The sequence below is a fragment of the Drosophila elegans genome, unplaced genomic scaffold (assembly GCF_018152505.1).
Source record: "Drosophila elegans isolate 14027-0461.03 unplaced genomic scaffold, ASM1815250v1 contig_208, whole genome shotgun sequence".
Classification (NCBI taxonomy): domain Eukaryota; kingdom Metazoa; phylum Arthropoda; class Insecta; order Diptera; family Drosophilidae; genus Drosophila; species Drosophila elegans.
In genome coordinates, this window is record NW_024545578.1 from 8,029,418 (window position 1) to 8,055,569 (window position 26,152).

The window sequence follows — 26,152 nt, forward strand, 5'->3', positions numbered from 1 at the left end:
CCGCCTATGGTATATCTTGGCATGCTGCATGCAGACTCCATCCATAAGCCGGCCAAATATTGCGTATACGCAGGACAGGCTGTGGTGTGCTGACTTAGCAGCATATCTCGTTCGAAACGTATGCTTTATGATGTGCATGTCAAGAGACTGGTGAACCAAAACACACACAGCTTTATGAAACACATTGCTTTTATAGATTTCACCCAGCACATTTGTCTTGCTTATCATGGTACCGGCTCCGGCTCCGCTCAAAACCCATTCTCCCGCCCATGTGTCGACGTAATCGCTCATGTCGTTTGGCATATGAATGATTAGATTCCAGGAGAGGAGCCGGCCAATTCCATTGGCTCAATGCTGGAGCTCAGGCTCAGCTTGTCGGGCAATTGCTGCATAATTTGCGCAAGACATGCGTTCCATTTATGGCAGCTAATAGATATTTAATCATATGCCACGACGTTAGTGCTGTGCGTCAAGTGAGTGGTCCGAGATTATATTCGATTTATCATAAGGATGCAACGTCCCTGGACATTTGCATACTCCCCACTTGATAAGCTGTGAAATATTCGCAAGCTGAACGCATTTGCCTGAACAATTATTTATTCAGATTTATGAATATATTTTAATTTATTAATTTCCGTCATTATTTGCAGAACGACTGTATAAGCCTATACAAATTGTTAAATTATTATCTCTGGTCAATTAAAAAGTCAATTAATTATTTATGAGCACTCAGCGTGTAATCTTGAACAAATTAGCGTACATTAATAGGCAGGCTATTTAATTTATGCATACGCATTATCAGTGGAAATAAAAAATGTCCAGCTCCAGATAGTTTTTAAGATGATGTCTAACTCAATAATTTTATTAAACAAAGCCATGACAAATGTATTAAAGTTAAAAAATTGAAGCACATAATATATTTGAAGGCTTTACTAACCAATTTATTTTCTTGGTATATAGTATCTTGAAAAGTTCTTGCTCATTTCTCAAAATATTGTTGCCCCCAGCAAATTGATTAACATTTTCCGAGTGTGGAATATTGCAAATAGGTCTTGGAAATGACATCCTCAGTCGACGGGGGTTACTGACTAACTGGCACATAAAAGCGGTTTATCGCAGTTCTGCTTTGTGCCTGGTCATGGCATTTTGTCAACTTAATTCTGGCACTGATTAGTTACCGATGACTGCGGCAGCTTTCCTTACAACTACGTCACAGCGTGTATTTTTCGCCCAGTTTCTTTTCCTTTGTGGGTGCGGTAAGGTAAACAAGATAAACGACCAAAGAATGTGGTGGAAATGAAAAAAAAAAAAACATACAGACAAAGGCCGTAGGTAAAATAGGCAAGCTTTAAGCGAAAAAGAAGGAGAAAGAGAAAAAAACAACACTGGGAATTGCACTAAATTATTTCAATTAAGAAACTCTCGGCGAACAAAATCAACTTTCTCTGAATGGGAAAGAGGGTCGCACAAAATGAAAATCTAATCAGCAAATTGTTGAAATAACAGCGAAAAAACACAGTCCCCGATTACAGAGAATGGTGGCATTGCGGCGATGAGGCGACGAGGCGGAGGGTCATCTCAGGCAATGTCTGATACGGTTTACGGTCTACGGTCTTCGGTTCCACGGCGGGTACGGAATATATCGTGGGTGTGATTATAAGCACTGCCGATAAGCGTGTTTATGCACTCGCAATATCAGACCATCTGACGGTGAATGGAGCACGTACCTGGGCGCGGCGGACATCGGTTGACAGATGACGATGGCCCGGGTGTCGAGAGCGGAAAACGAGTTAATCAATTGCCATTTGTCGAGGACTTCAAATAAATGCACATCCCATCGAGCGACAGGAGTCCCTTTAGCAAGCAGACAGCTGGCAACACAACGTTTGATCAACATGCTTTCAAATTCCAACTACAGGCGAACTTCCCTACATAAAACTACGCAACGAGTCAATGGCTCTTTATATTCTAATTTTAATGAAAGCTTTTACATAACAGCAACTTTTATCCTTCAAATCCACAACCATAATTCTTCTTAAACTGCTAAACACTTTTAGCTTTAGCCAAAACATTCTTTGCATGGCAATGAGTAAGTGCTGCTTAAATATCAGATGGAATAAGTTAAGTAAATAAAAAACATGTATTGCGCATATATTATACTTCCTACAACAATTATAACATTAATTTTATATGACAAATTTATTTTTTTGTAGCTTTGATTTCACAAAAACTGTATAATAAGGGAAAACACCAGTTTTAAAAGAATAAAAGTGATTTGCAATATTTCTGCAAGTCCCGCATGACTGGAATATTTTATGTGATAAATGGAAATTCGAGTTACAGAAGTTCGACTGTATTAAATGTAATGCACACACGGCGTATGCAGAAATATGCAAGAGGGAAGCTCACATTGCGTATACGCGGTGTTGTCGGCCCAACCAAGCAAATGGAAAAACAGTCAGAGGTGGCACACCGATGGTTAGATAGAATGATAGACCGAGAGGCAGAGAACAGACAAATACCCGTGCTAGAAATCAATCTCAGATAGACGGATGGATGGAGCAGCAATCGACATGTGAATTTTTGTGCAAATTGAAACACGCTTCTGATACGTGCAGGCAAATAAAATAGTTCACGGCGGACAGGGGAAGCTCTGGGAAAAAATGCAGAGAATACAAGGATTGAGCAAACAAACAAAGGGAGCGCAAACAAATCTGTTACTGGAAAACACGCAATAAACTATGCAACCGAGGGCAGGAGATTGGAAGGCACCGCTAGGCCAACAACTGGCCGAGTGACCCTCGTAAAACGTAACTGGTAACTCTGGTGTGACGCTGTTCGAAAGAGTGACAAACAAAGGTGTGCAATCGTAGTTCGACTCTGTTAACATTTCAATTAAATTCGTCTATAGTTACTTTAAAGATATTTTTATACTTTGATTTTACTGCTATCTTACCTTTATTAATTTTATAAACACAATCTGCTTTCGAAATCTTTGCCATAAGCGTGCAAACGTCTGTTCAAGGTATTTTCTTATCTTTCATCATAATATTATTCCGATTTTGAAAATGGTATTTGTTTCATATTCTAATGACGTGTAAGAATTTTATTGTTAAGGAGCCTATAAATTGTGAGGTTACCCATAAATAAAAAAGAAAACAGATGACGTCTTTCCAACTTGTGTTATCATGAAACCTGAAAACCTTTACTAATAAGCCCCTAAAAATAATGTATATTTTATAATCGCCATTTCTATGACGTGTTGAGATTAAAATTTAATGACCACTCACGCCAAATAAGCTTCTATACCAATGTGCTTGGTGAACAAAAATGAGTGGACGACTGTTTGCTTTAGTATTTTCAAGCCCGCCTGTATGCGTTGCATTTTTGTGCAAAGGGGCGAGGAGGTAAAGGGAGACTCTAGCTTGTGATTCATTCATTTCATTGGCCGGTCATTCAGGTACTCAAACCATGCAACCATCCATCCATCCGTCAGTTTGGGGCTGTCGCAACGCTCGGACCGCATTGCGAGGGCCATGCATCAGGATGGCAGCCAAGCGTTTTGGGCCAAGTGTGGGGCTCGTAAAAAACCAGAAGCATCCTACGAATTTTGTTTTCATCTCCATCATTTTTTAGCGGGGTGAAGTAGGCGAAAGGTCGGAAGAGCGGAGTTCGGGCCGAATAACAACCAATTTATTTGGCCACGCTGCAAATTGTTACCCAACTCGCATTCGATCACCATCATCATCGTCATCATCGCCAGGTCCTGACCCGCTGCTCCTCCTGTTCCGCTTTTACTCCTGACCGACGACTCGACCAGTCCTAGTCGTCGTCATCATCAAAAATCGTTGATTGCAACAAAACAAATTGCATTTTAAGGAGATTACTTGTCGGACCGTCTGCTCTAGATGAATAGTCGAGTGCTCCTGCCATCGAGTGGGTCTCTGGTTGCCATCTCTGTCCATCCTCCCAATCAATCCGCCTGAGTATTCGGTCATGTGTGCGGTGGAGTGGTCGATTTTTTAATAAATCATGGCGCATTAGTATGGGCAGCACAAAAAATGCTCTACCCCCTTTTTTTTTTTTTTTTTTGCATGGATATTTCGTTAAATTGGCAAGCATCAATCGAGTGGCCCATCGATTCGGGCTTTTGTTAGGTCACATATTGTGAAACCCGATACAGATTACGAATGATGGTCTCAGATGAATTAGAATCAAATTAAACATCCAATTTTCCAACCAAGGTAACAAGAAGTTGAAATAAAAAAGGCAGTAGCACATCCATCATGTCCTCAGAACGTTTAAAAAACAAAGTTTCCAACTTTGTTACAACCATTTAAACAAGTCAACAACCAATCCATCATACTCAATTTGATTTACCAAAAATCTTAAAAATAAATGGAACACAAACTTTTAAAGACTCTTACATTACAAGGCAATAGAAGTTAATTTAATTGCATTTGAAATAGTCAAAGTTTTAACTACCAAAAGCGATTCAAAAGCTTAAAATTAATTCACATTCGTCTGATACACTCTCACGAAATATTCAATAAATTAGCAACAAGCTAAGTTTAACTTAAGCGCATTAACTGGGACTTTGCCCCAACGCATCTTAAACAATTACCCTAAAAGCAGAATAACTAACCTTGCAAATAATATGCGTGGCATATAAGTGTCCCCTTGGTGCAGTAAAACCGTTTGAATTACATTATGATCTTTGCTCAAGCTGTTTACAAAACGCCCGCCCGAGACCCGCTAATAAAGGCAAATCCACGCCCAGCTAAACGCATTCACTTCGAAAAAAGGGCAGCCAATAAAAAGCCGGGAATAGTAAAAAATGCATGATTCAAGCCGTAAAAAACCCAAAACGACCGGGACAGCCGTCGTCCTCGGAAAAAGGACAACGCGGCGAACATTTCCATGAGTCACCAGCTTGCTTTTTGGGGGTGGGCCAGGCGCTTTATACACGCACGCGAAGGTAACGCTAGAAAGCCAGCAGAAAGTTAAAAAAAAAATAAAATCAGCTTAGGCCGGGTCCGAACCGAGAGATATATGTATACGAATCTGGGCTTTCGGGGGTTGCACAGCTTCTAGAATAAATTGGCAAAATAAATGCAAATGCCTGTGGGTTAGCATGAATGTGGCCTAGTCGCGGACAACGCGGCGCATTAGTAATGAAATTTGATTTGATTTTTATGTTCTGGTGCTTGCGGGCAGCCGGCATTGAAATGGAATTCATTTCGGGGGTAACAGGATTTTTATGTCCGCCTAATGGCCATAAACACACGAACACGAAATTATCGCAGCTGCCATGCTAATTGTGAACAAGTGATTAAGTTTAATTGCAAGCGAGATAAAAGTACAGCACTTGTGGCCATTCCGGGATTGAAATGCCCTATATACGCCATATCTATGCATATATGGGAAGCCGCAGCCCATCAATCATGAATACAAAAATACACCGCCAGCACTTCGGGGCTAAGCGGCTTTGTTATGCAAATTTCAACTCTCTGGGGAAAATTGGAGTGTCAAGGGGTCAGGCCGTAATAAAAATTCACAAGTCAAAAGTCTGCTATTGGCAAACATTTGGAAAACCACTTTGCAATACGGATTAAATATAAGAGTGCACAATGACCAAAGTTATTGCAAAATATTTCTATGCACACAGCAACTAGCTTTCAATTAAATGCGAATAAATACGGACATTTTAGTTTTGTTTTACTTGGGTCCTAGTAGTTATTTACAATTAAACTGGATAATGCATATATCTAATTTATTTTCGTGCCAGCCATCCAGATTTGCTAAAAGTGTGTGAATCAAAATATTGCACATTGTTCATCGGAATTGATTGCACAAACTGAAAAATAATTTCGCAAAAACACAGAAAACTGAAACTGCAAACAATTGGTCGAAATTCTACTACTCTGACCCCGTCGATATCTCGATGGCGTGTGCAAATTGAAACTAATTAAAGCCGAGTAATGAATTTATTTCGTACGGACGGGACGGAGAACTCTGCAATTGTTGAATGCGGTTTGGTTTGGATTGGTTTTGACGCTTCTCCTTCGAAGGAGCAGCATCCAAGCAGACGGATAGATAAATAGACAGACAATCGCATTTCCAGTTGTTAAAGCGGTTTCGATTTCAACCGATTATTCAAGGCTTTGTTAATTGCATTGTAATTTGCAATTACAGTAAATTTAATAATTGCCACTCAATTTATCTCAGCAATTGCCATTGCTCGTAAAGACATCATCGACGGGAACTCTATAACGCGTGGCGAGATTAACTTATTAAAATCGGCGAACAAAAGGAATTCCTATGCTCTCTCCCATGTCGTATTAGGTGCAGTTAATATTCATTAATTAACTGATAGTAACAATGACACACAATAAGCGTAAATCAATTTAAAGTGGCAATTTTTGTAGCACAATTGGGATATAAAGATTTCGGTGATAGCTCAGCTCATTAATTATGAAATTGGCTTAAATATTAAGAGGATAACAAATGTTGACAACATATTAAATGTATTTTTTTACTCTCCATTGTTTAACAAGACATTTTTTTGAGTTATTAAATTTGGCGTGGTATTACCACCCACTCTCATTTCGAAGTTAATTTTATAAGAATTAAAGCATAAATTAAGATTGACTAACAACATGGTGAAATACAAGTCGAGATTACTAGCAACCGATTCATTAACAATCAGAACTTTTACCAACTAAGCAAATAAAAGTTTCACATGTAAAAAAGACTGGCAGGTAAATTATAAAAAAATTAAGCAAACATGTCTACGATACTGACTGATGTCTGTAAAATGTTTAGCAGCACCATTCAAGTTACTACTTATGTACATAGCCTACTTGTACTGAAATTACTCATCGCACATTATCGACAATATCGCGAGTAAATAAATTCACACGATTCGGAGACAGAAAGAGATAGGGAGTTACTAACTCATCTACGAATAGCTCTCAATGGAACAAATACAAGTGGGTGGCATTTCGAAATACATACTCCAAAAAGTGGGGCCAGGGTCAGGGGAATGTTACAAGACCATAGCAAATATAACCGAATAAAACTCACCTCGCTGCAGATTGTGTATTTAATTTAAACGATGAGTTGCCAGCAGCAGACACATTGACCTCGAAACACTTTTCGACATTCGCCTTCGATGTTGATTAAAGACTCGTACTTTTTTCGATTACACGCGTAAATTTCACGGAAAGTATAGTTTAATTGATTTTTGGTTAAAAGAACTATAGATTTTAATAGTTTTTAAGATAGCATTCATTGATCTATGGTTTCACTTGTTTGTGGTGTTTATTTTATAGTTATATTGGGATTTTGACTGTGCTGTTTTAATTGTTATAAAATAAAATGTATAAATTTATATACCATTTTTCAGAGAAGTAGGAAAAATTATAATTAAAACTTAATAAAATACTATAAGAGTTCGCGGAGTCAAAAAAAAATATACGAATATTGGATTTTCAATTTTTGTAAATAATATCAGCGTTTTTGTGGTTTTGTTGCAGGTTTCTTTGCGAATATTTTTCAGGGGCAGCAGGTACAAGTGTAAAAAGTGCACTGAAATGTTTACTTCTGGAATTCTTAATATTGTGTTGTTGTATGTGTTTGTTTTAAAGGTGTATAAGCTATCTGGATGTTTGCCTTATTTTTTCCCTTTCTGATAAATATTTACGAGCGATTCTTCTCGTTCTGAATTCCGAATTTAATATTTTTTGGGGTAACAACCTAAACGTGTGAACTCCCCAAAAGTGTAATAACATTTCAACGACCTACAAGTACGGAGTAAAAATGATTTTATTTAATGGGTTAGACGCAGCGTCTAAATGAAAAGCACCGAGAGCTTGAGGTGTAAAATGAGGTAATTCCGAATTTAAAAGTCAGAGCTCAGGTAAAACAAAAAAAATAACAAAACAAAACTGGTTTTCGGATGATAACAAGATGGAACCAAAAAAAGAGGAAAAGAGGAATGAAAAGAGAGAAAAACCGGAAAGCTAGAAGTAAAAACAAAAAGCTAGTCAAGAAAGCGAAAAGCAACGTATAACTGTATTTTTATAAAGCATATTTAAAGAAATCAGCCCAAGCACATGGGATGTACAAACGTACAAACATATGTTTGTAAGATATTCAATGGAATCCAGTCACGGCCCGCCGACGCAAAGTCAATTTGCAAATACAGTCCCGCAACCGCAAATGCAAAACAGGCAAATAAAATGCAATCAATGTTTTAAAACCAATTAAATATAGTTGCACAAATTAAATTTTAACCGTCGGCAAACCGAACATCAAACACTAGTAGGCAATTATTGATATTTTAAAGTGTTTTTTGGCGTCACTGACACAGTTCGTGCTCTCTCGCTCTCTTTTATTTGCCTTTTCTTTTGTTGCTTTGCATGTGTGTTTCCCTTTTTTATTTTTTTTGTGTGTTTGTTTGTTGCTTCTTTTTCCGTGTCTCTCTATTTCGAATGAGAAATAAACTCAAAATTCTCTGAATATTTCTTTTTTATTGTCTGAGAGCACAGAACGGCAAAAACAAAAGGGAAACACAAACGCGTCACACACACACACCCACACACACACTCAAATTAGTTGAGGCAACAACAATAAGCGATGACTCTTGTTATTTAAACACTGGCTATTTTTTCTTCCTCTTCTTGCAAAAGCCACGCGACGATTGTTATGTTTCAAATGCAGTTTAAGGAACAAGCGTTAGCAAAAACATTTAAATCAGCACAGTTTCGCGAAGCAAAGGCAATTACAAAACCAAAACACTTGAGGGCGCCGCGACGCGTGGAAAGGAGATGGCAGATTAAAAGACAAAGACAGCTGATGAGTACGTGGAAGCGGTGATTTTCGATTTGTTTTGTTTTTGCTATTGCTTTTACACGTTTCTCACAGTAATTTTTTTGTTTTGATTTTGTATTAATCAATTGTTCTTGATTAAATTTAAATTAATGAATTAAAATCTTGTCTTATTTTTTCCGGCGATTTATCGAATTTTTTTTCTCACATTTCTTTCTTGTTTTTATAGAAAACGAATGGAATTTACCAATATTTTTCGTCTTTATGTTTTTGAACGGCAAACGGGCAAACGGAACAGCGTGCGCAATAGCGCTCCTCCGAGTCTTGTTGAAACGCGCGCCTCCTTTTTAAAAATGAAATGAAAACAAACGACGAAACGACGATAGAGGTGGAGTAAAAGATGCCAACACGGATGTCATCGATGTTTCCATAATATCGGTCATATCGATGTTTGACTGAGATTATCGATGCTTATCTGCCCATTTCTCTCTCTCTCTCTCTGTTAGTTCAACGTTGCTCTAACTTTGCGCTGTTAGTTTAAGGTTTTGTTACCATTTCGCTGTTAGTTCGACGTTCCGCTAACATTTAACTGCAAAACACAAACCCCGCCAAAAAGCACGCAAATTCACCACTAGAGGTGTATGCCAACATCAATGTTTTCCCACCTCTAAGCAACACGGCGCTGGACAACATCTTGTTTGCCACGGTCAACATGTTGCCTGGCGAGGTGAATTTCCGTGCTTGTGGTGGGTTTGTGTCTTGTTGTGAAATGTTAGTGAACTAACAGAAAAATGTAAGCGAAACGAGTCTTCCGAGTTATCTCCGAGAGAAAATTAAAATTTGAGTTTGAATATGAATATGAAACCGAATGACCGCAGTGCTGAATTGACGCAAATATAAACCGAAAACAAACTGTTAGTAGTTTGTCTCCATAACTGACATACGGGCATACTATCTTTTAACCGCTAATTCCGATCTTAGCTCACTGTTAACCGCATCAAGAAAGGTGGTAAGATCTGAGTGGTTGGTGACTTAGCACACAAAAAAATTTACAATACTCCTTGGCCCCCATTAAAATATATTTAAAAAAAACATAATAAAGATAATGGCCATCGTAAAATAGTGAACTAAAATAAATGTATCTTTAAACAAATGATTCTTGTCTAAGCTTAAAATCTAAAACAACAAATTGTTTATATAAACCAATTTTGGACCATTACAATTCTAACATCTTAAGAATAAATCTTAATTTTTTCCCCAAGCTGTACTGTGTATATTTTGCTTGTATTTGGAATAATTAAAACGGAAAAGACAACTCATTCGACTTAAATTTACCGCCAATTTATTTTAAGTGCATAAATACTTTCCCGCCAAATTTAAAGTATGACCATTTGCAAGTGTGTACTTTTGAAAGCCTTTTTGGTATTTTAAGGGATGAAAGTGTCGGGCACTCTTGAATTGCAGCTGATCGATCAAACAAAAAAATTGATACACAGGAATTAAGGAAAAAATGCTCTAAATATAGAAAGAGAAAGTGATTCATTAGCTCGCACGAAATGGACAAGAATCTGGATGAGGTGAGTGAACGACTTGGAAAGGTTTCAACCCTTTGATGGCCTAATAACTAGGATCCTTTGTGCTCTTCATAAAACACGCCTTGTTTTTTTTTCCAGGTCAAAGGCATTGTGCAAAAGAAGTTCAATGAAATCCGTGCGGCATTGCATATGCGGGAAAAGCTGCTCCTGCGGCAGCTGGAGGTCATAGCGAACACTCGACAGCAGCAGCAGCTGCTGAAGAAGTCCACCAACGCAGTGGATAACTCCGACGCCAAGAGGGAGCACAGTGGCGTGAGTTTCATACCGGGCGAGGGCGAAGATGCCGAGGAGCAGCTACTGACCGCCATCCGGAGCTACGGCCACTTCCTGCTGGACAACAGTGACATGCAGCTGGCGCTGCAGGACTACCGCACCACGGGCCTGAGGAACGAGGACTACATAGAGCCGCTGGACGACCACGAGACCATGTACAAGTGCCTGCAGGACGGGAATGTGTCATATTTGGACCTGGACGAGGATGGTGCCCCGCCGGAGGCCATTGTGGTGGACTTCTCACGCAACAGATCGCTGGTGGAGGACAATGCCAAGCGCTCCATCATCAACATCACGCTGCAGGAAGCCAAGGACCTGATCAAGAAGGCTAAGATCAAAAGGGAGACCTATGTGCCGCCATTGAACCTGGAGGAGCTGGATGACGAGCTGGAGTCCTCGATAGCCGAAGCCGTCTCAAGTTTGGGTCGCGAAACCTCGATTAAGTCGAAGAGCAGCGTTCAGGAACCACCGAAAACCAAGAGCCGCAAGCAGCGTTTCAAGCCAAAGATCACTATAAACAATTGCAATGGCACCATCAACCTGCGCAACATTGCCAGCCTGACCATCAATTGCGCCAGCGAGGAGGCGGTCAGTGCGGAGATTCCTCTGGCCAAATCCGCCGATTCCAGTACGACCGAACCCTCGAACTCCACGCCCACAACCACCGCCTCCAGTTCCAATTACTCCAGCAATGCCAGCTCGCGCTCGCAGTCGAAAAAGCAAAAGGCCAACAAAAAGCAGGAGAGGATTGAGCGCGAACCCAGCTCCGATTCCACGCCCACACCAGGACATCAGGGGAAACGCTACGAGGAGACCGAGATTCACGACGTCACCTGCGACTTCTACAATCGCCTCCTCAACGAGATCAAGAAGAGCATGGTGGAGAAGCCGCGCCGGTCGTACCACCAAATGACGGAGCCGGTTCAAGCTGCCGCTGCCGATTCCAGCTGCGATGCCAACTCCAATCCCAGGCAGTCGTCGGCTGCCAAGCAGGAGCCCGTTTCGACCACCACATCGCTCACACAGAGCGAATCGGGACCACAACTGCAGCCGGGCAAGCGGCTCATCCTCAAGAACTTCGAGAACCTCAAGATCATCCTTGAGGCGAACAGCGGCGACGAGGACTCATTCCATCCCGTGCAGATCGAGCAGTGGCTGGCGGAGATCATCTCGGAAGCAGATCTGGAGCCCATGCAGAACACCGACATCCTGGAGCACAGCCGCATCCACAGCAGCGAGAGTCCCTGAAGCTGGGGATCCGCTATATTCCAATCTATTTATCCTTAATGCACTCAGTATTTTCTACTCCATTATGTTATGTGTAGCTATAGTTTCCTTAGTTTGTTTTTAGTTTACATTTTAATCTTAGTTAGTTTTGATTTCTCAAAAGACATGTGCTTATGTTTTTGTTTTCAATCTTAAATCCATTTTGGCGGAACTGGAGTTGAAGAAATCTGAGACAGCTTGGTTTCTTTTCCATTCCTATAAAATTTCGGAGAATGTAAGTTGTTTAAGTCTCTATTTACAAGAAAACTATTGTGTTTAGTTGCATGAATTGGAGATTGTAAGTTTTCCCGCAAATTTGATTGTTCTCAAAAGCTGGTATTTACATATGTAAACAGATTACTATCAGATTACTAGGAATATATATATATTTCCCAAATCCGTTTCCGCCAAATTTTAATCAGAAACAAAAACCTACATAGTTTATGTACTTAATGCATTTGATTTTGTGATTTTTATCCTTTTGTAAGACTTGAACTCGTACCAATTTAGCAAGTAAGCTCCAGGCAGTGTTCAGAGCTCACCGTAGCCCCCATTTGTAAATGCAATCGCAGAGTCCACATTAAAGTGTTAATTGCCATCACAAAACGAATAGCTTTCGTTCAAGTTTTTTTGTTCTGGATCGACCGGTTCGACCGCTTGAATTTCGCCATGCAATTGAAATTCGGCATGTACCCATTAGAATTCCAAATTCGGCTGATTGATAAGACCATTAAAATATACAATCTAGTTTGTGTGTGTGTGTATTTTCGCAACATGGAGCGAGGCACTCTAACTAAAAGCACTAGTAATGGTGATTGAAGATAAGAGTGGACCTCTGTGGCGTGTAAAATTGAAGGTAATATAAAAGTATTGATTACAAGACAACTAAAGGATTTATCGCTCATAAAAAAGCCTTAAAGTATTTTGAAATTATAGAAATCCATTAAGTTGTGCCCCTTTAATTATTAAACAGCTACTTTAAACTATATTTTTAAACATTGCACTATTACCTATGTTAAAAAGTTATCGCTGTTGAGCTACAGCTTCAAGAAGTCCACTCTAATCTACATGAAAATGGTGTTGAGACATCGTAGGTTTCGCCTTTGAGGTAGTCTTGATTACTTGACCCTTCCGATAATGTCCAGCAGGAAGGGCGTGAAGTAGGTGATGATGCAATCGGCTCCCGCCCGTCGGAATCCCTTCATGGCCTCCAGCACGGCCTCCTGGAGGTCAAAGGCTCCGGCCTTGGCGGCATGGTACAGCATGGCGTACTCCCCGGACACCTGGTAGACGTACAGCGTGTGGTAGGGATAGGAGTCCTTGGTGGATCGCAGGATGTCCAGATAGGGCATGCCCGGCTTGACCATCAGCATGTCGGCTCCCTCAGCCACGTCGCGCTGGATGGCTCTCATGGCCAGGCTCCTGGAGCCACTGGGCAGCTGGTAGCACCGGCGGTCCCCGAACTTCGGTGCGGATTGGGCCGCCTCCCGGAAGGGTCCGTAGAAGTTGGACGTGAACTTGGCAGAATAGGCCAGCAGCGAGACACTGTTCATCTGGGCATCGATCAGGGCTTGCTTGATGGCCCTCACCCGGTTGTCCATCATGTCCGAGGGAGCCACTATGTGGGCACCAGCCCGGGCATAGGCCACGGCAATCTCCGCGATCCTCTTGATGCTGGGCCCGTTCTCCAGACCCGTCTCGCCCAGGAGGCCACAGTGGCCGTGCGAGGAGTACGGACAGATGCACACATCGCAGGCGATGAGGAGATCCGGGAACCATTCCCGCAGCTTGGGCAGAGCCAGAACCACCGGGTTCTTGGCCGAGTCCGCATTGGAGGCCTGCTCGTCCTTCAGTTCGGGATCCACGACGCCAAAGAGCAGCACCGAGGACAGGCCCTTGGCCACCAGCGGCTGCAGGTGCTCCCTCAGGCGGTTCAATCCGAATCTCGAGATTCCCGGCATGCTGGCTATCGGCTGAACATCGTCGTCGTTGCCCACGATGAACACCGGATACATCAGGTTGTGAGGGGCTATCTCGCATCCCGATTCCTGCAGCAGGCGCAGGGTGGCGTGGTGCATCCCACTGTGCAGTTTCCGCTCCATGGTCTCCGGTAGTTTGCCCCCAGGTGAAAAGTGAAACCAGCGTAACAAGTGAAACCTAACGTCCAAGTGCTCGCCGCGCGGTCATATTTAGTACTTTTTGTAGCGCGCGATTTTACAACACTTTTGTTTGAAGAAGATAGGGTGGTTCTTTGTAATCTAACAATACAATTAAACAATCATTTTAAAACATGAAATTTACATATATTAACGGTTTTTTTTTGGGAATTTCTTAAGATAACTAGCTTACAGCTATATCATTATGATAAGATGGGAAACTACGCACTGTTTGATATGATGATATGATATGATTTAAAACTCATGAATCAAAAACTAATCAAACAAAATCTTATATTCAATTTTTAAATAATACATAAAAACAACTTTAAAAAAATTTAATTAAACCACTGAACCTTATCTCACTTAAATTGTATCGAAAAATTTAACAGCGTGTATTACCTTACCATAAACTTAAGTATTTTTTTTAAATCAAAGTATAATTGTTTGCAAACATCTGTTCTGTTATTGTGGTTTATATGTAAAATATATTTTATCAGCCCATTCAATCCAAAGTTTTTGACTCAAAAACCAACCAAATAAAACAGCGTCTTAAATTTCTGCATACGACTATATATTTACTTTGTAATTTGTATCGTTTAAAATGTTTGGTATTAATCGTTATTACAGCATTAAAAGTTGGTGTTTCTGCTACGCTTCCGCACACCCTCATGCACACATTCTCGACCGGGCCTTTCCCGCCACAATCTGCTCGTTAATGGATAACTGAACATTTTATGATCTACATATATAGATTTATACGTTATACGAAATATTACAAATAGTTGTCCAACATGCTATACTTAGGCGTAATTCAAATAAACACGAATACATAAGTTATTTAGCCTGTCCTTGCTTAAAGGTTGTACTTTTGACTTAATTTTAGCATTGAAATCAGTGGACGAGAAACGGAACTAAAGCCTAACTTAAGCGTAAACGAATTGGGTTCAGTATTTGGTTTCGGTTTGGTTTTCAATTGTAAGTAACAGCCATTGGAAGTGCGTGTTTTCTTTTGTTTGGGTCTTGTTGCGATGGTTTCGATGATGGTCGATCAGCTTGTGCTCATCCGTACGATGGACTAAGAAACCAGTGTGTGGTGGTAGTGCACACGCTTCTTGCGACGCCTTGGTCGCGGTTTCAATAGCCCCACATTTCCCCTATTCTTATCCTTATCCTTGTCCTCCTGCTCCTGCTCCCGAACTTCTGTTGCTGCTCCATGGAGAGTGACTGTGTAGGAGTGCAACTGGAGCATCTCCGGACTCTGACTCCTTCTGTGTGATGCTGGTGTGTGATTGGCGGTTGTTGGTGCGCTTAAAGTAGCTACTGCTGATGCTGCTGCTGCTGCTGCTGAACAATCCCCCTGAGCTTGTCAGGCGAAGGTCACTTGGTAGAAGAGCCACTCTTCCATGAACGACGGCACAAACGCCTTGGTGGTGGTGAACTTCACCTTGGGACGAAGCAGCTCCAACTGCTCCTCGAACAGACGCAGCTGCACCTTGCAGGTGGAACCATTGCCGTGGGTCAAATACTTGCCATCGGCCTTCAGCACTTTGAACGAGTGCTCGAAGATCGTGCGGATAAAGTCCCAGGTCTCGCCCTCCGGAGCATCGGTTATGGGAATATCCGTGAGATCCCCGAACACGTAGTCGAACTTGCGGCCCTGGGCAATGAACTTCTTCAAGTACTCCACACAGTCGCCCACAATGATCTCATACTGGTCGGTCTTGCGCTTCTCCAACACATCGCCACAGATCACGCTGAGGTACTTGTTGCACGTCTGCATGACAAGCTCATCAATCTCCAGCATCACCACATGCTTTGGATTCTCCTTAAGCAACTCGTACAGCAAAGCTCCATCGCCGCCGCCCAGGATGCAGATCTCCTTGCCCTCGTAGTTCTCCACGCCGCGACACATTAAGGTCTCCGTGTAGATCAAATCGGATTCAGCAATGTCTGAGGTGGGACAACCATTTGAAAGCATTAAAATCTATATTAGCTTTTACAACAAATTAACTTGTAAATTTAAAATATATTTTATATTTGGCTAAAAGCCCCCTTTAGCTCTTAAAATATCAAATCTCACAAATGTGTTAACGGTCACAAAATTTTATTATTTTAAAATTTACATTTAAGGTTGTCAACAAATTAAATACAAATAAAGACAAAAAAAAATTTAGAATAATGTTCTTTCAATTAGCTTCTTTAAAATGTTAAACATTGTTTTCTGGCATATATACGTGACCTTATGCACTATAAGTGACCCTATGACACCATCGCCAATCGATTGCTGACCCTGACACCGTTCGCGAATACTATGTGTAAAGTGTATAGTACTCATAACGTTCATATATACGTATATCTTGACTTACTTTGCAGTTCGTCCAGCAGCAGCATGTTGCCCAGCGTCTTCGAGTGCATGATTTGTATCTTCTGGAAGGGCGAACGCGCCTCGAAAACCACCTTGTCGATGTCGTACTCGATGATGCGCTCATCTGCGAAAGAGTGCAATTGATTAGTGATGCCTCAGTGGCCACATTAAGTGTGATATTGATTACGAATACTGATTTTGGCTCAATTGTTATAGGCAGCGCATGCAGAGAAACAAGTTCGACAAACAAATGCATCGGAATATTACGGAAAAACAAAGAGATACGCAAAATCAGAAGACTGAACGGAAAATGGACTGAAATGATCTATCATGCTGGGTGCCACTAGAAGAACTCGGATAACATCAGCTCGGTGGTGGTGGTGGTGGTGGGTGGTGTGGTGGTGCTGCATACGCTCAACGGTCATACGTTCACACATTTCGGATGACATACAGTACAGTAGCGGTAGTACGAGTATCATAGTTGCTCTATACTTGCAATATGAGTAACCAAACGGATTGGGATTGCCTTACCTGACGACGGGAAATACCTGGAGACATCGCCGCGCTTCAGCGTCGGCAGCTTCTGGGCCTTGATGGCCTTCAATTTGACAGCCAGGACATTCTCCAGGCTCTTACCGCTCTGCGGATGTTCGTGCGTCGATGTTTCATTGTTTTATTTCGATTTTTTATAGAGCGTGATGTTGTTTTTGTGGTGGATTTGGTGTTGTTGAAGTTGATAGTTCAGGAACCAATATAAATGCGAGCGTACGACGAGGAGCATTACGAGTACGAGAGTCGATATCGAGGCGGGGCAGGTGACACATGTGCGTTGGGGCGTAAGTAGTTTAATTCAATATTTTACACATTTATTCACAGTTCGAGGCAATTTAGGTGTAATTTTTGGTCCAGGAGATGTGGCAGCGGTTGTTCATGATGATCGATGATCGTTCGAGTGTCGATGGAATATATGAAAATAAAAAGTAATTTAAATTAAAAATAATCTCAAAAAGTGGGGAAGCTAAACAGCAGTGATGCCAATGGCTATTGAAAAAATAAAATAACTGTAGAAAATACGGTAACATAACAACTTTTCTTTAGGAAACCTTTTTTGTCATTCAAGAAACTACAAAAAGTTCTTGAAACAGAACCAAACATTTTAAATTATATGGAAGGTAAATGTTTTCCTTATATCTTAAAACTTATATTGTTAAAATCTTAATTAATTTACTAGATAGTTTTCTTGGGTAAGCTTTTTATTTGCTAAACTCAAATAAAATTGTAGCAATAACGATTTATGATATTATTATATATGTATATATTTCAAATATTAATATTATTTGACGTATAGTTCTTTTGGTAGTATAATTAATAAAATGTTTAACAAAATCCAGAAAAATAAAATATGTTTTAAAAGCTAGTTTAAAATTCATTCAAAAGACAAAGAAAGTAAAAATGTAGATTCAAACAACAAACATAAAGAAAGAAAAGATTGGCATCACTGCTATAAAAGATTGAAGGACCTTCTGAAAAGTTGGAGAAACTAGCATGCAGGATCGCCTAGGGAAGTAATGCCCCTAGGAGGTAACACTATGCTAACATGATCTGTGGTTGTGGAAATGTGCAGAGATTACTAGGCGGTTCAGATTTTTTTTTTGGTGGAAACGACAACTTGGCGAATTTACAAAGTCTGAAATTCGGTGACCCAGGCAGGTGTCCAATTCAGGTGATGGTAATGGGGTTTTTCTTTTTTTTTTTTTTTTTTTTTTTTTTGGTTGCGGCAATCGGAAAAACTAGTGGTACTTGAAAAACTGCACGGGTGTTCTAGATTCTGCAGTGGAATTTTGAAAGAGAATTTCGGCATATATTGTAGGTTGTATGTAAAGTGAGTTTCGAGTAAATATTTATTGCAAATGGAACTAGCAGGAACTAAACTGGATTTGGTTGATTGATTGTACATAAGTTGCATTAAGTTCGACCAACCTGAGCTAGTCATGTATATGTCGATATATCCACCGCGCTTAATCGGCGGCAAGTACTTGGACCGATCGGAATCAAATTTCTGGCGCAGAATCAGTTCCACTGTGCGCATGGTCTGCAATGGTAATTTCCTTTATTTAAGTCCTTGCAAGGCGGATGTGTGTGGGCAGCTGGGGGGCACGATGGCTAAATTATAATAATGGAAGGTGACCTTCAACCGCCGAGCGGGAAACTCTTCGAACGGCCCACCACCACCACTCACACCAGACGACACAGGCAGCCCGGCCCAACAAAACCTATTTTTAGTCCAAATACTTGATACTTATGAAAAAGGAAAGTGAACAGAACGAATAAGGGAATATATAGCGGGCCATGCAAATATGCATGTGGTGATTGTGTGTGCAGGCATATTGCAAAATCGCAAAATTACAATAGAAGGCTCAGCCACACGCGGATTGCGAAATCCAACAAACCGAACCAACAGCAAGCTGTCCTAAGCAGAACACGATGCCGGCCAGATAAGGAAAGTTCCACAACAGCTGCTCTCAAAATAATAATGGCATATATTGGAATTTAAAATGATTTTCATTAAAATCAGTGGGTTTTCGGCATGTAAATTTTTGTGTACGAAACGCCTATAAAACCATTCGTTTTCCTCTGGATATTTATCTTCATAGTTTTAGAATCCCCTTCAATTTTTTCTTGTCGAGTATATAAAATTTTATACATTTTCTATCTTGTTGTATTAAAAGGTCAAAATCAAAATAAATTTGTCTTTGTTCTTTTAGTTTTAATATTTTTAAAAAATGTGCAAAACATTGTGTCTTAGAACTTGATATCAATTGTTTGTAAAATAAAATATGCGTTTAATATTTTATTGATTTATTTGTAACTAAATCATAACAAATAATTTTTATTTTAATAATTAAATATTTTTGAATTTATTATTTTACTTACAAATTAATTGTAAGTCAAAAGCAAATAAATAAAATTTTTTTAAAAATATTTTTATATGTTAATGTTTATTATTTTATTTATATATTTTTTTAAAACTGATTGAAATAATTTTTGCTTTAGAATGCATTAAAAAGAAACTCATTTCGCAAAACAGTGAACTGTATATATTGATGCTAATTGTTTGGCTATAAGTGTATAGGCATACATGGGCCTGCTCTACTTTTGTCGTAGTTTTGTATACTTAAATTAGAAGTTATGAACTATATTTCTCCTTTTTTTGTTACCAAACCAAGGTTTTTATATTTAGTAGTAGTATCTCTTATAGATTTTATGTTTAAAGCTATTTGCTTTAAAATGTTTGCGTATGAGATTATAGGCATATAGTGTGGCTCTTGTAAAAAGAGGCGAGAACAGTTAATATAAAATATTATTTGCCATAAAAAAGGAGAGGTAAAAGCCCGCCTATCTGTGACAAACATTTAATGGGCTCTGTGGGCGGTGTTTCTCCGTAGTTGTTGTATAAGAACCATGCCCCAGGGCCTAGGCGCATCCAATCAATAGATCTCGAATCGGACCCACGTGCGCCGCCCCAAAAGAGAAATAAAAACGGGACTGGGGCTGCGAGTTAACCTAGCAAAGCCCAGCTAAAAAGCCAATGTGCTATGGCGGCATGTACATACATAGGTGTTAGATAATAGAACCGGGGAAAGTGATGGCTGGGGGCCACTTGAGGCTGAGGCCAAGGACGGACGCACTGACCCTGACCAAGTGCCGGGGATTTGAGCACGGAAAATGGTCAAGAGCACACACACCAGCCCCCATTTTTACACCCACACCCACACATATATCATAAACCATATACCATACGAACAATACTGGTATGCAAGTGCGCGGAAAATCAATTTTACTTGGTGGGTGGAGAAAACCCTTTCCCAATCTAATCAGCCGCGACTCGGAAACGGGCGGTAAATGTGGGTGGTGTTTCCTTTTTTTGTTGGGTGTTTGGGTTTGGGTCGAATTTTCAACCAAGGAATCTACACTTGGGACTTCCTACGTACGTCGAAGGATATGCTCGGCTCCTTGCCGTCGGGCAGAAAGTACTCCACGTTGAGGGTCAGCAGACCGTGCTGGAAGATCCGGCAGGTAATCACCGTGTCCTTGTTCTCGTGCAGCACCGCAAAGTATCCGTTCTCCGGCGACTCCATCGAGTAGGCCAGCTCCAGCTGGGGGAACACCTGCTCCAGCTCGCTCCGCAGGATCTTCGCCACTTTCAGGCGCGACTCCTCGTCGGCGGTTTTGTCCTTGTCCAGCGTAAAATCAAACAATATTGTCTGGGCCGCCATGGTGTCGAAATTCAGTGAAACAAAACCGTAGAACCGCGAACCGAAATAGTGTCACCCGCCGATAACGATAAATGTAATTCCACCGTCAGTGTTGCCAGATGTAAAAGCCGTTTCCCCCTAAATAATCTCGACCAACCCCGATTTCCCGCTATAAAATCCAGTTTTCCCCCTAAATTCAAACGTGGAACTATTTTGGGCGTTCCCTATGACACTACATTGTTGGAAACATTCATTGTCAAATTCGTTGAAGCTCAGAAAGAGACAATAAAATTCAGCATCAATTTTCAGCCATTGAGGTAAACAGCTATTTTATATTTTAATTGACTTAGCTTGGTAAGTCCTAGATCTTGCTTGAATTGAAAACGCCAAACTATTTGATTTATTTTACAAGCAATATAGCAGGCAATATATATATCAACCTGCTGAAATTTTAGCCAGTTGAATTTTCAAACTAAGCTTAGTTCAGCAATTCAGAAATTCAATCGATTGGTAAACTGTTGAGCAGAAGAAAGTAAAACAAATTGCAAATAAAAATAACTGCTGAAGAAATCGGAATTAAAAATAAAAGCGGTAAATATTTTAAAAATCAGTCCCATCGATAGTGTCGATGATTGCTAAATTTTAATATCGCAAATATCGATATCTTTTCGGTGGTTGGTTACCCACTTGCCACCACTAAATCGCAGTTCCCACGGCACGGGCCGCACTTGCTCCCAATTTTCGTAAACAACTTAAAAACGCGGCAGTTCTTGTGAAATTACATAAATCTCTCTGATGACTGTGGCCTAAAGACATAGAAGGTACTGTGCGCGCCATAAGAAACATACCAGAAACGGATTCCTGGCGCACCTGAACCTGAACTTGAATGTCGCGTGTGTTGTTGCTGCTTTTATGCTAGACGTAGGCCAAGCAAACAACAACAAAAACAAGGCTGCTGGCGGCAACAATGGTTTGCTAATTATAAATCTCTCGATCCCAGAGAATCGAGAATCATCAGACGACGTTCATTGTGCTCGTGTTCAGAGATGTTAGATGTGTGGGCGCCGCAGCATGCCAATGTTGTTACGTCGTCGTCGTCGTCGGCAGCAGCACCCACCCACTCACCCTCTGCGCCCAACCACCCCCTAAGTTCACCCCCAAATCCTCCCCTTTCGTTTTATTTCGCGGTGGTGTCGCCACAGTTATTACCCAGCATATTGATTTTCTGAATCCTTTCAGCTCTCTGGCGCCGGATCCTTCATATTTACCTGCCGGTGAGTAAGTGTTTTATACCCTTGGTACTGCCAACTAACCATTATAAAATCCTACAGGCCCAACCCGTCACACACGCAATCCCCGCCAGTCAACCCAATTAGCCTGATTTCGTGTACGTCATCGCCGGGCCCAAAATAATTTGCATTGCGCGGTCGGGCAGCCAAAAACGCCGGACCAAAGTCGCCTTTTGCATTGTGCTCGATGGTGACGTCTGGCTTTACTATTTATATGGCCAGCGGGCCAGAGGCCATAGCACAATGAGCTGGGTTCGAGAGATCTGCCAGATAGCGCTCATTTACTTGACAAAAGGCACGGGCGCGATGACCACTTAGCACCCCAGATGATAGCTACATTTCGGTACGAACCAGTACAGCCACCATGCAGCACAGCACCGCGGGCAGCGAGGAGCGGATCACCAGTTCCACCAGCAGCCCCAGGTCCGGCCACAAGACCGCTGGCTCCCTGTTTGGCCTGCTGAGCAAGCGACCCAGCAAAGTAGAGCCCCATCCTGTTACCCCCGAATCCCCAAGGGTCCAGCAAAGACCCCTGTCCGCCTGCGGACAGTACGATGTGAGTTTCGCCAAGTGCAGTGCCGAGACGGCCGGCAATCATGTGAACAACAATGGTAGCACTCACAAGAGCCAAACCCTGCCGCTGGAGAAGTCGCACAGCGGGCTGATCAGCTTCCACAGGCGTGCCAAGCCCGCGAAGAGCAAGAATCACTCGCACCGCCACAGCACGGATGCGGGATCCCAGAGCGATGGAGGAGCCGATGTGGTGATGCGACGCAAATCGCCCAAACACCGATCGCCGAATCACAACCGCTTTAGCCACCAGTTCAGTCTGTGCTGCAAGGCGGAGAAGAAACCGCTGACGCCACCTGTCACTGTGCGGTACAACTCCATCCCGGATAGCAACAGCGTGCTGCGGCGGGACAACCTCTCGCTCAGCTGGAGCATGGTGGACAACAACTCGGTGTCGCTGCACTCCAGCGAGGGATCCTCGCATCGACCGCGTCCGTCCAGCGAGTGTGCCAGTGCCCCCGAGTCGCCGGTGGCCACCAAAACCTTCTTTGCCCAGTGCAGTCCGGCTGCGGCCAGCGCTTCGGTGGCCAGGAGCGAAAGTCTACAAAATCGATCGCCCATCAGACCCATTGCAGTATCTGCCTGTCGCTCCCGACTGCGTTTAAAGCTCTATCCACCCGGGCAGGAGCTGCCGCCGCTGCAGTCCGCCGAGGAGCCGGGGGACATTAAGAGAGCCACCACGCCACAGCACATGTCTTCGCCCAATATTGCCACCCAGCCAGATGAAATAGAACCCATACAGGAGCAGCCCGGTGTGAGGTTTATGTCGCACGAGAACATGACCCTCCAACGACAAGGATCCGGCTCCAATCTGGCCCGCCAGACTCTGATGGCGGCACACGCACTGAATCTCATCCCGGCGGACAAGGCCAGGGAACGAAGCTATCTGGATGGCCGGCTGGGATCGTCTTCGCTGTTGGGACCCAGTGAACTAGGTCGCGTGCTGCCGCAAAAGGAGGTCACCATCTTCGTGGGCACGTGGAACATGAATGGACACAGTCCGCCCAAGTAAATAAGACAAATAAATTTAAAAAAAATATATTTTAATTTGAGATATCTTAATTTCAGACAACTAAACGACTTTGTGTTGCCGCCCAATGTGGAGCACGTTCCCGATATTGTGGTAATGGGCACCCAGGAGTCCACGCCCGACCGTTTTGAGTGGGAAGTGACCATTCAGGAGACGCTAGGACCTTCCCACGTGCTCTTTCACGCCACGACACTGGGCACTCTTCACCTGGCGGTTTACATGCGACGGGATCTGATCTGGTACTGCTCGGTGCCCGAGGATGCCTCCATGTCCGTGCGCACGGGATCCGCCTTTCGCACCAAGGGAGCCGTGGCCATATCCTTTTGCCTATTCGGCACTTCCATGCTGTTCGTGACCTCGCATTTAACGGCGCACCAGCAGAAGGTGAAGGAGCGGGTGTCGGACGTGAAGCGCATTATCAATGCTCTGGACTTGCCGAGGAATTTGCCCAATCTGCGGCATAAGAATAAGGATGTAACACAGAACTTTGACAATGTGTTCTGGTGCGGCGATCTGAACTTTCGGCTGGGCGAGCCACGGGAGAAGCTGCTGGAGTGGATTCAGAATACCAAGTTCCCGCTGCCATCGCACTTGCCGCACGGCTACATGCACACGGATCAGTTGACTTCCGTGCTTGCGGATGGCGCCGCTTTTCGCGGATTCATGGAGGCGAACATCACATTTCCACCTACGTACAAGTACGATCCGGGAAGTCAGAATTTTGACACTTCGTCGAAGCAGCGGGCGCCCGCTTATACTGATCGGATTCTCTACAAGTACCGCCAAATGCAGGGCCTGGTCATCCGTCGGCAGACTCTTGTGCCGGGCGTGTCCACGCCCACGCAGCCCTACGTCCAGTGCCTGCTCTACGACTCGGTGCCGTCGATAACCACCTCGGACCACAAGCCGGTGTGGGCGCTCTTCCGAACACTCATCCGAGCAGGAACCGATGCGTAAGCTTGACATTCTTTGGTACCATGGAACTGCTAGTTAACGTCGTCTTTATTTCAGAATTCCCCTGGCTGCTGGCCTCTTCAGCCGCGACATTTACCTGGAGGGAATGCGACGGCGATTGAATAACCAATATACCGGCGCCTCGGCCGTGTGTGTGCTACAGTAAACTACTGAGGTGCTAACCAAAGTTAGGAATAGTAGGCCTTCTTTACCTGGGAATCTATTTAGTCATTACTCGAATCTCAAAGTACTAGTCAATGCTTTCCTACGGTTGTGTGACGTCTTTGTAGTACCCCGATTAGATTGTTATCTAGTGCGCTTTTGGATACCTAAATAATGATTTAGCCGTGACTTACCCTGCAATGCTGCGGTAGTTCTTAGGCGCTGCCTTTCGCCTCGAGGCCTTAGTCGTAATACGTTCCTTATGAGATTATTGAATACATACTCGAGCAGCAATTCTGTACCTCTACTCTGAAGCACAAGCTTAGTCTGTAGTTAAACTAAATCTGTTAGTTAAAGTTTAGTCAAATATTAAAATGAAATCGAAATATGAATTACTTTGAATGTGTAATCTAAACTAGCAGTAAATATACTATATGAATCTGGCAAAGAGCTTTATTAATTGTTGAAATACATTTAATATTTATTGTTAGCTTTATTATTTAATTCTTATTTAGTTTTTCTAAGAGTTACTGTTGAATTACGTATAGTGAAGTTGATTATTTTTATAATTTACAATCCGAATGAAGTTTTTAATTTGTTATAAGCAAACGTTAAGTTTTTGTTTACTTTTATTAAACGATTAAACGGTTGAGCTCGACGGTTCCTTACTTAAATCCGAAAATTGCGGCGGGTGGCACTCGACAAAAACAATAGCTCGGGGTCGTTTATACCCCGAAAATGCGCCAAAAACGACCGGAAAGACCAACTGCGAGTCCCAAACCCGCGGCAACCAATACGCCACTCGGACACACACACGCAAATATGTTAAACTTTTGACCAATTTCAACTTGAGTTGGTTGCCATCGGACACACTCCGGGGGCAGCAATTTATTGGATGACGATGGCGATTGGATGGCGCTTGATGGCCATGCTGCAGTCGCACTGCCACTGGCACCGCCACTTGTGCGCCATACAAGTGGCCTCGCGGTCTCCTACCTCCTACCTTCAACCTGCTGCCTGCCACCTCCGCCCATTTGCACCCATCCCCTCGTCCTGCAAGTGCAACTCCACCCAAAAAAGCCGGTTGCCATTTGTGGTTACGGGTAATATGCGTGTGAGAGAGCGTCAACCGAGGGCTGATCTTGTTGTTTGATGCGTTTTTTAATCAGAGTAAGTGAGTTTTTTTGTTTAATTTAACAGTATTCGGATGTTAAGTTTATAATTTAGGGTTAAAATTGGTAAGTTGTCTACCATATTCCTGAGCGAATTTTATTATATTATATTATATTACCACTAAAACAAACCAACATTCTGAATGGTCTATGGCACTAAGTTAAGTAAAGTCACCTTTGTGGTAATTAAAAATCGGATTTTGGTATGATTGATTTGATTTTTTTTTAA

At 42.3% G+C, this 26,152-nt stretch overlaps 5 protein-coding genes across 6 annotated transcripts in view; 2 read left to right on the top strand and 3 right to left on the bottom strand.

Moving 5' to 3' along the window:
- LOC108146728 overlaps positions 1-7,181 on the bottom strand; it is a gene marked incomplete at its 5' end in the record, with an annotated part of 46,315 nt that extends 39,134 nt beyond the window's left edge. The window contains one exon of the mRNA XM_017272826.2: positions 7,087-7,181. Within this exon, the coding sequence (XP_017128315.1) occupies positions 7,087-7,181 (95 nt within the window). The remainder of the gene's footprint in view (positions 1-7,086) is intronic.
- A 3,097-nt stretch (positions 7,182-10,278) lies between these two features.
- Positions 10,279-12,572, top strand: LOC108146869. Its single transcript, XM_017273099.2, has 2 exons — positions 10,279-10,409; positions 10,506-12,572. The coding sequence occupies exons 1-2, from the start codon at positions 10,389-10,391 to the stop codon at positions 11,946-11,948; spliced, it is 1,464 nt and encodes a 487-aa protein (XP_017128588.1). The 5' UTR covers positions 10,279-10,388; the 3' UTR covers positions 11,949-12,572.
- A 139-nt stretch (positions 12,573-12,711) lies between these two features.
- On the bottom strand, positions 12,712-14,138 carry LOC108146870 (delta-aminolevulinic acid dehydratase). The gene has a single exon (XM_017273100.2). The coding sequence runs from the start codon at positions 14,066-14,068 to the stop codon at positions 13,085-13,087; it is 984 nt and encodes a 327-aa protein (XP_017128589.1). The 5' UTR covers positions 14,069-14,138; the 3' UTR covers positions 12,712-13,084.
- A 536-nt stretch (positions 14,139-14,674) lies between these two features.
- LOC108146885 (spermine synthase) lies at positions 14,675-20,841 on the bottom strand. Of its 2 annotated transcripts, none has more exons than XM_017273119.2 (4): positions 20,483-20,841; positions 18,471-18,582; positions 16,492-16,614; positions 14,675-16,075 (listed from the first exon to the last, which is right to left on the bottom strand). In XM_017273119.2, exons 1-4 carry the CDS (start codon positions 20,765-20,767, stop codon positions 15,492-15,494), a joined length of 1,104 nt encoding a protein of 367 aa, XP_017128608.1. In that variant the 5' UTR covers positions 20,768-20,841; the 3' UTR covers positions 14,675-15,491. The 2 variants fall into 2 exon arrangements, with proteins under 2 accessions (XP_017128608.1, XP_017128607.1); XM_017273118.2 differs by lacking the exon at positions 18,471-18,582 and adding an exon at positions 17,022-17,130 and having other exon boundaries at positions 20,483-20,839.
- A 607-nt stretch (positions 20,842-21,448) lies between these two features.
- LOC108146899 (inositol polyphosphate 5-phosphatase E) lies at positions 21,449-25,195 on the top strand. Its single transcript, XM_017273140.2, has 5 exons — positions 21,449-21,567; positions 21,986-22,020; positions 22,078-23,613; positions 23,674-24,588; positions 24,647-25,195. Exons 3-5 carry the CDS (start codon positions 22,400-22,402, stop codon positions 24,753-24,755), a joined length of 2,238 nt encoding a protein of 745 aa, XP_017128629.1. The 5' UTR covers positions 21,449-21,567; positions 21,986-22,020; positions 22,078-22,399; the 3' UTR covers positions 24,756-25,195.
- Positions 25,196-26,152: the final 957 nt, after the last annotated feature.

What these genes read in the sequence shown, in the direction of transcription:
- LOC108146870 (XM_017273100.2), bottom strand. Translation starts at nt 14,068, where the DNA reads ATGGAGCGGAAACTGCACAGTGGGATGCACCACGCCACCCTGCGCCTG.
- LOC108146899 (XM_017273140.2), top strand. Translation starts at nt 22,400, where the DNA reads ATGCAGCACAGCACCGCGGGCAGCGAGGAGCGGATCACCAGTTCCACC. An exon ending in AATGGACACAGTCCGCCCAA is followed by an intron (nt 23,614 to 23,673) that starts GTAAATAAGACA and finishes TCTTAATTTCAG; the next exon opens with ACAACTAAACGACTTTGTGT. An exon ending in ATCCGAGCAGGAACCGATGC is followed by an intron (nt 24,589 to 24,646) that starts GTAAGCTTGACA and finishes TCTTTATTTCAG; the next exon opens with AATTCCCCTGGCTGCTGGCC.
- LOC108146885 (XM_017273119.2), bottom strand. Translation starts at nt 20,767, where the DNA reads ATGGCGGCCCAGACAATATTGTTTGATTTTACGCTGGACAAGGACAAA. An exon ending in CATATACATGACTAGCTCAG is followed by an intron (nt 16,615 to 18,470) that starts GTTGGTCGAACT and finishes ACTCTTTCGCAG; the next exon opens with ATGAGCGCATCATCGAGTAC. An exon ending in GCTGCTGGACGAACTGCAAA is followed by an intron (nt 16,076 to 16,491) that starts GTAAGTCAAGAT and finishes GTCCCACCTCAG; the next exon opens with ACATTGCTGAATCCGATTTG.
- LOC108146869 (XM_017273099.2), top strand. Translation starts at nt 10,389, where the DNA reads ATGGACAAGAATCTGGATGAG. An exon ending in TGGACAAGAATCTGGATGAG is followed by an intron (nt 10,410 to 10,505) that starts GTGAGTGAACGA and finishes TTTTTTTTCCAG; the next exon opens with GTCAAAGGCATTGTGCAAAA.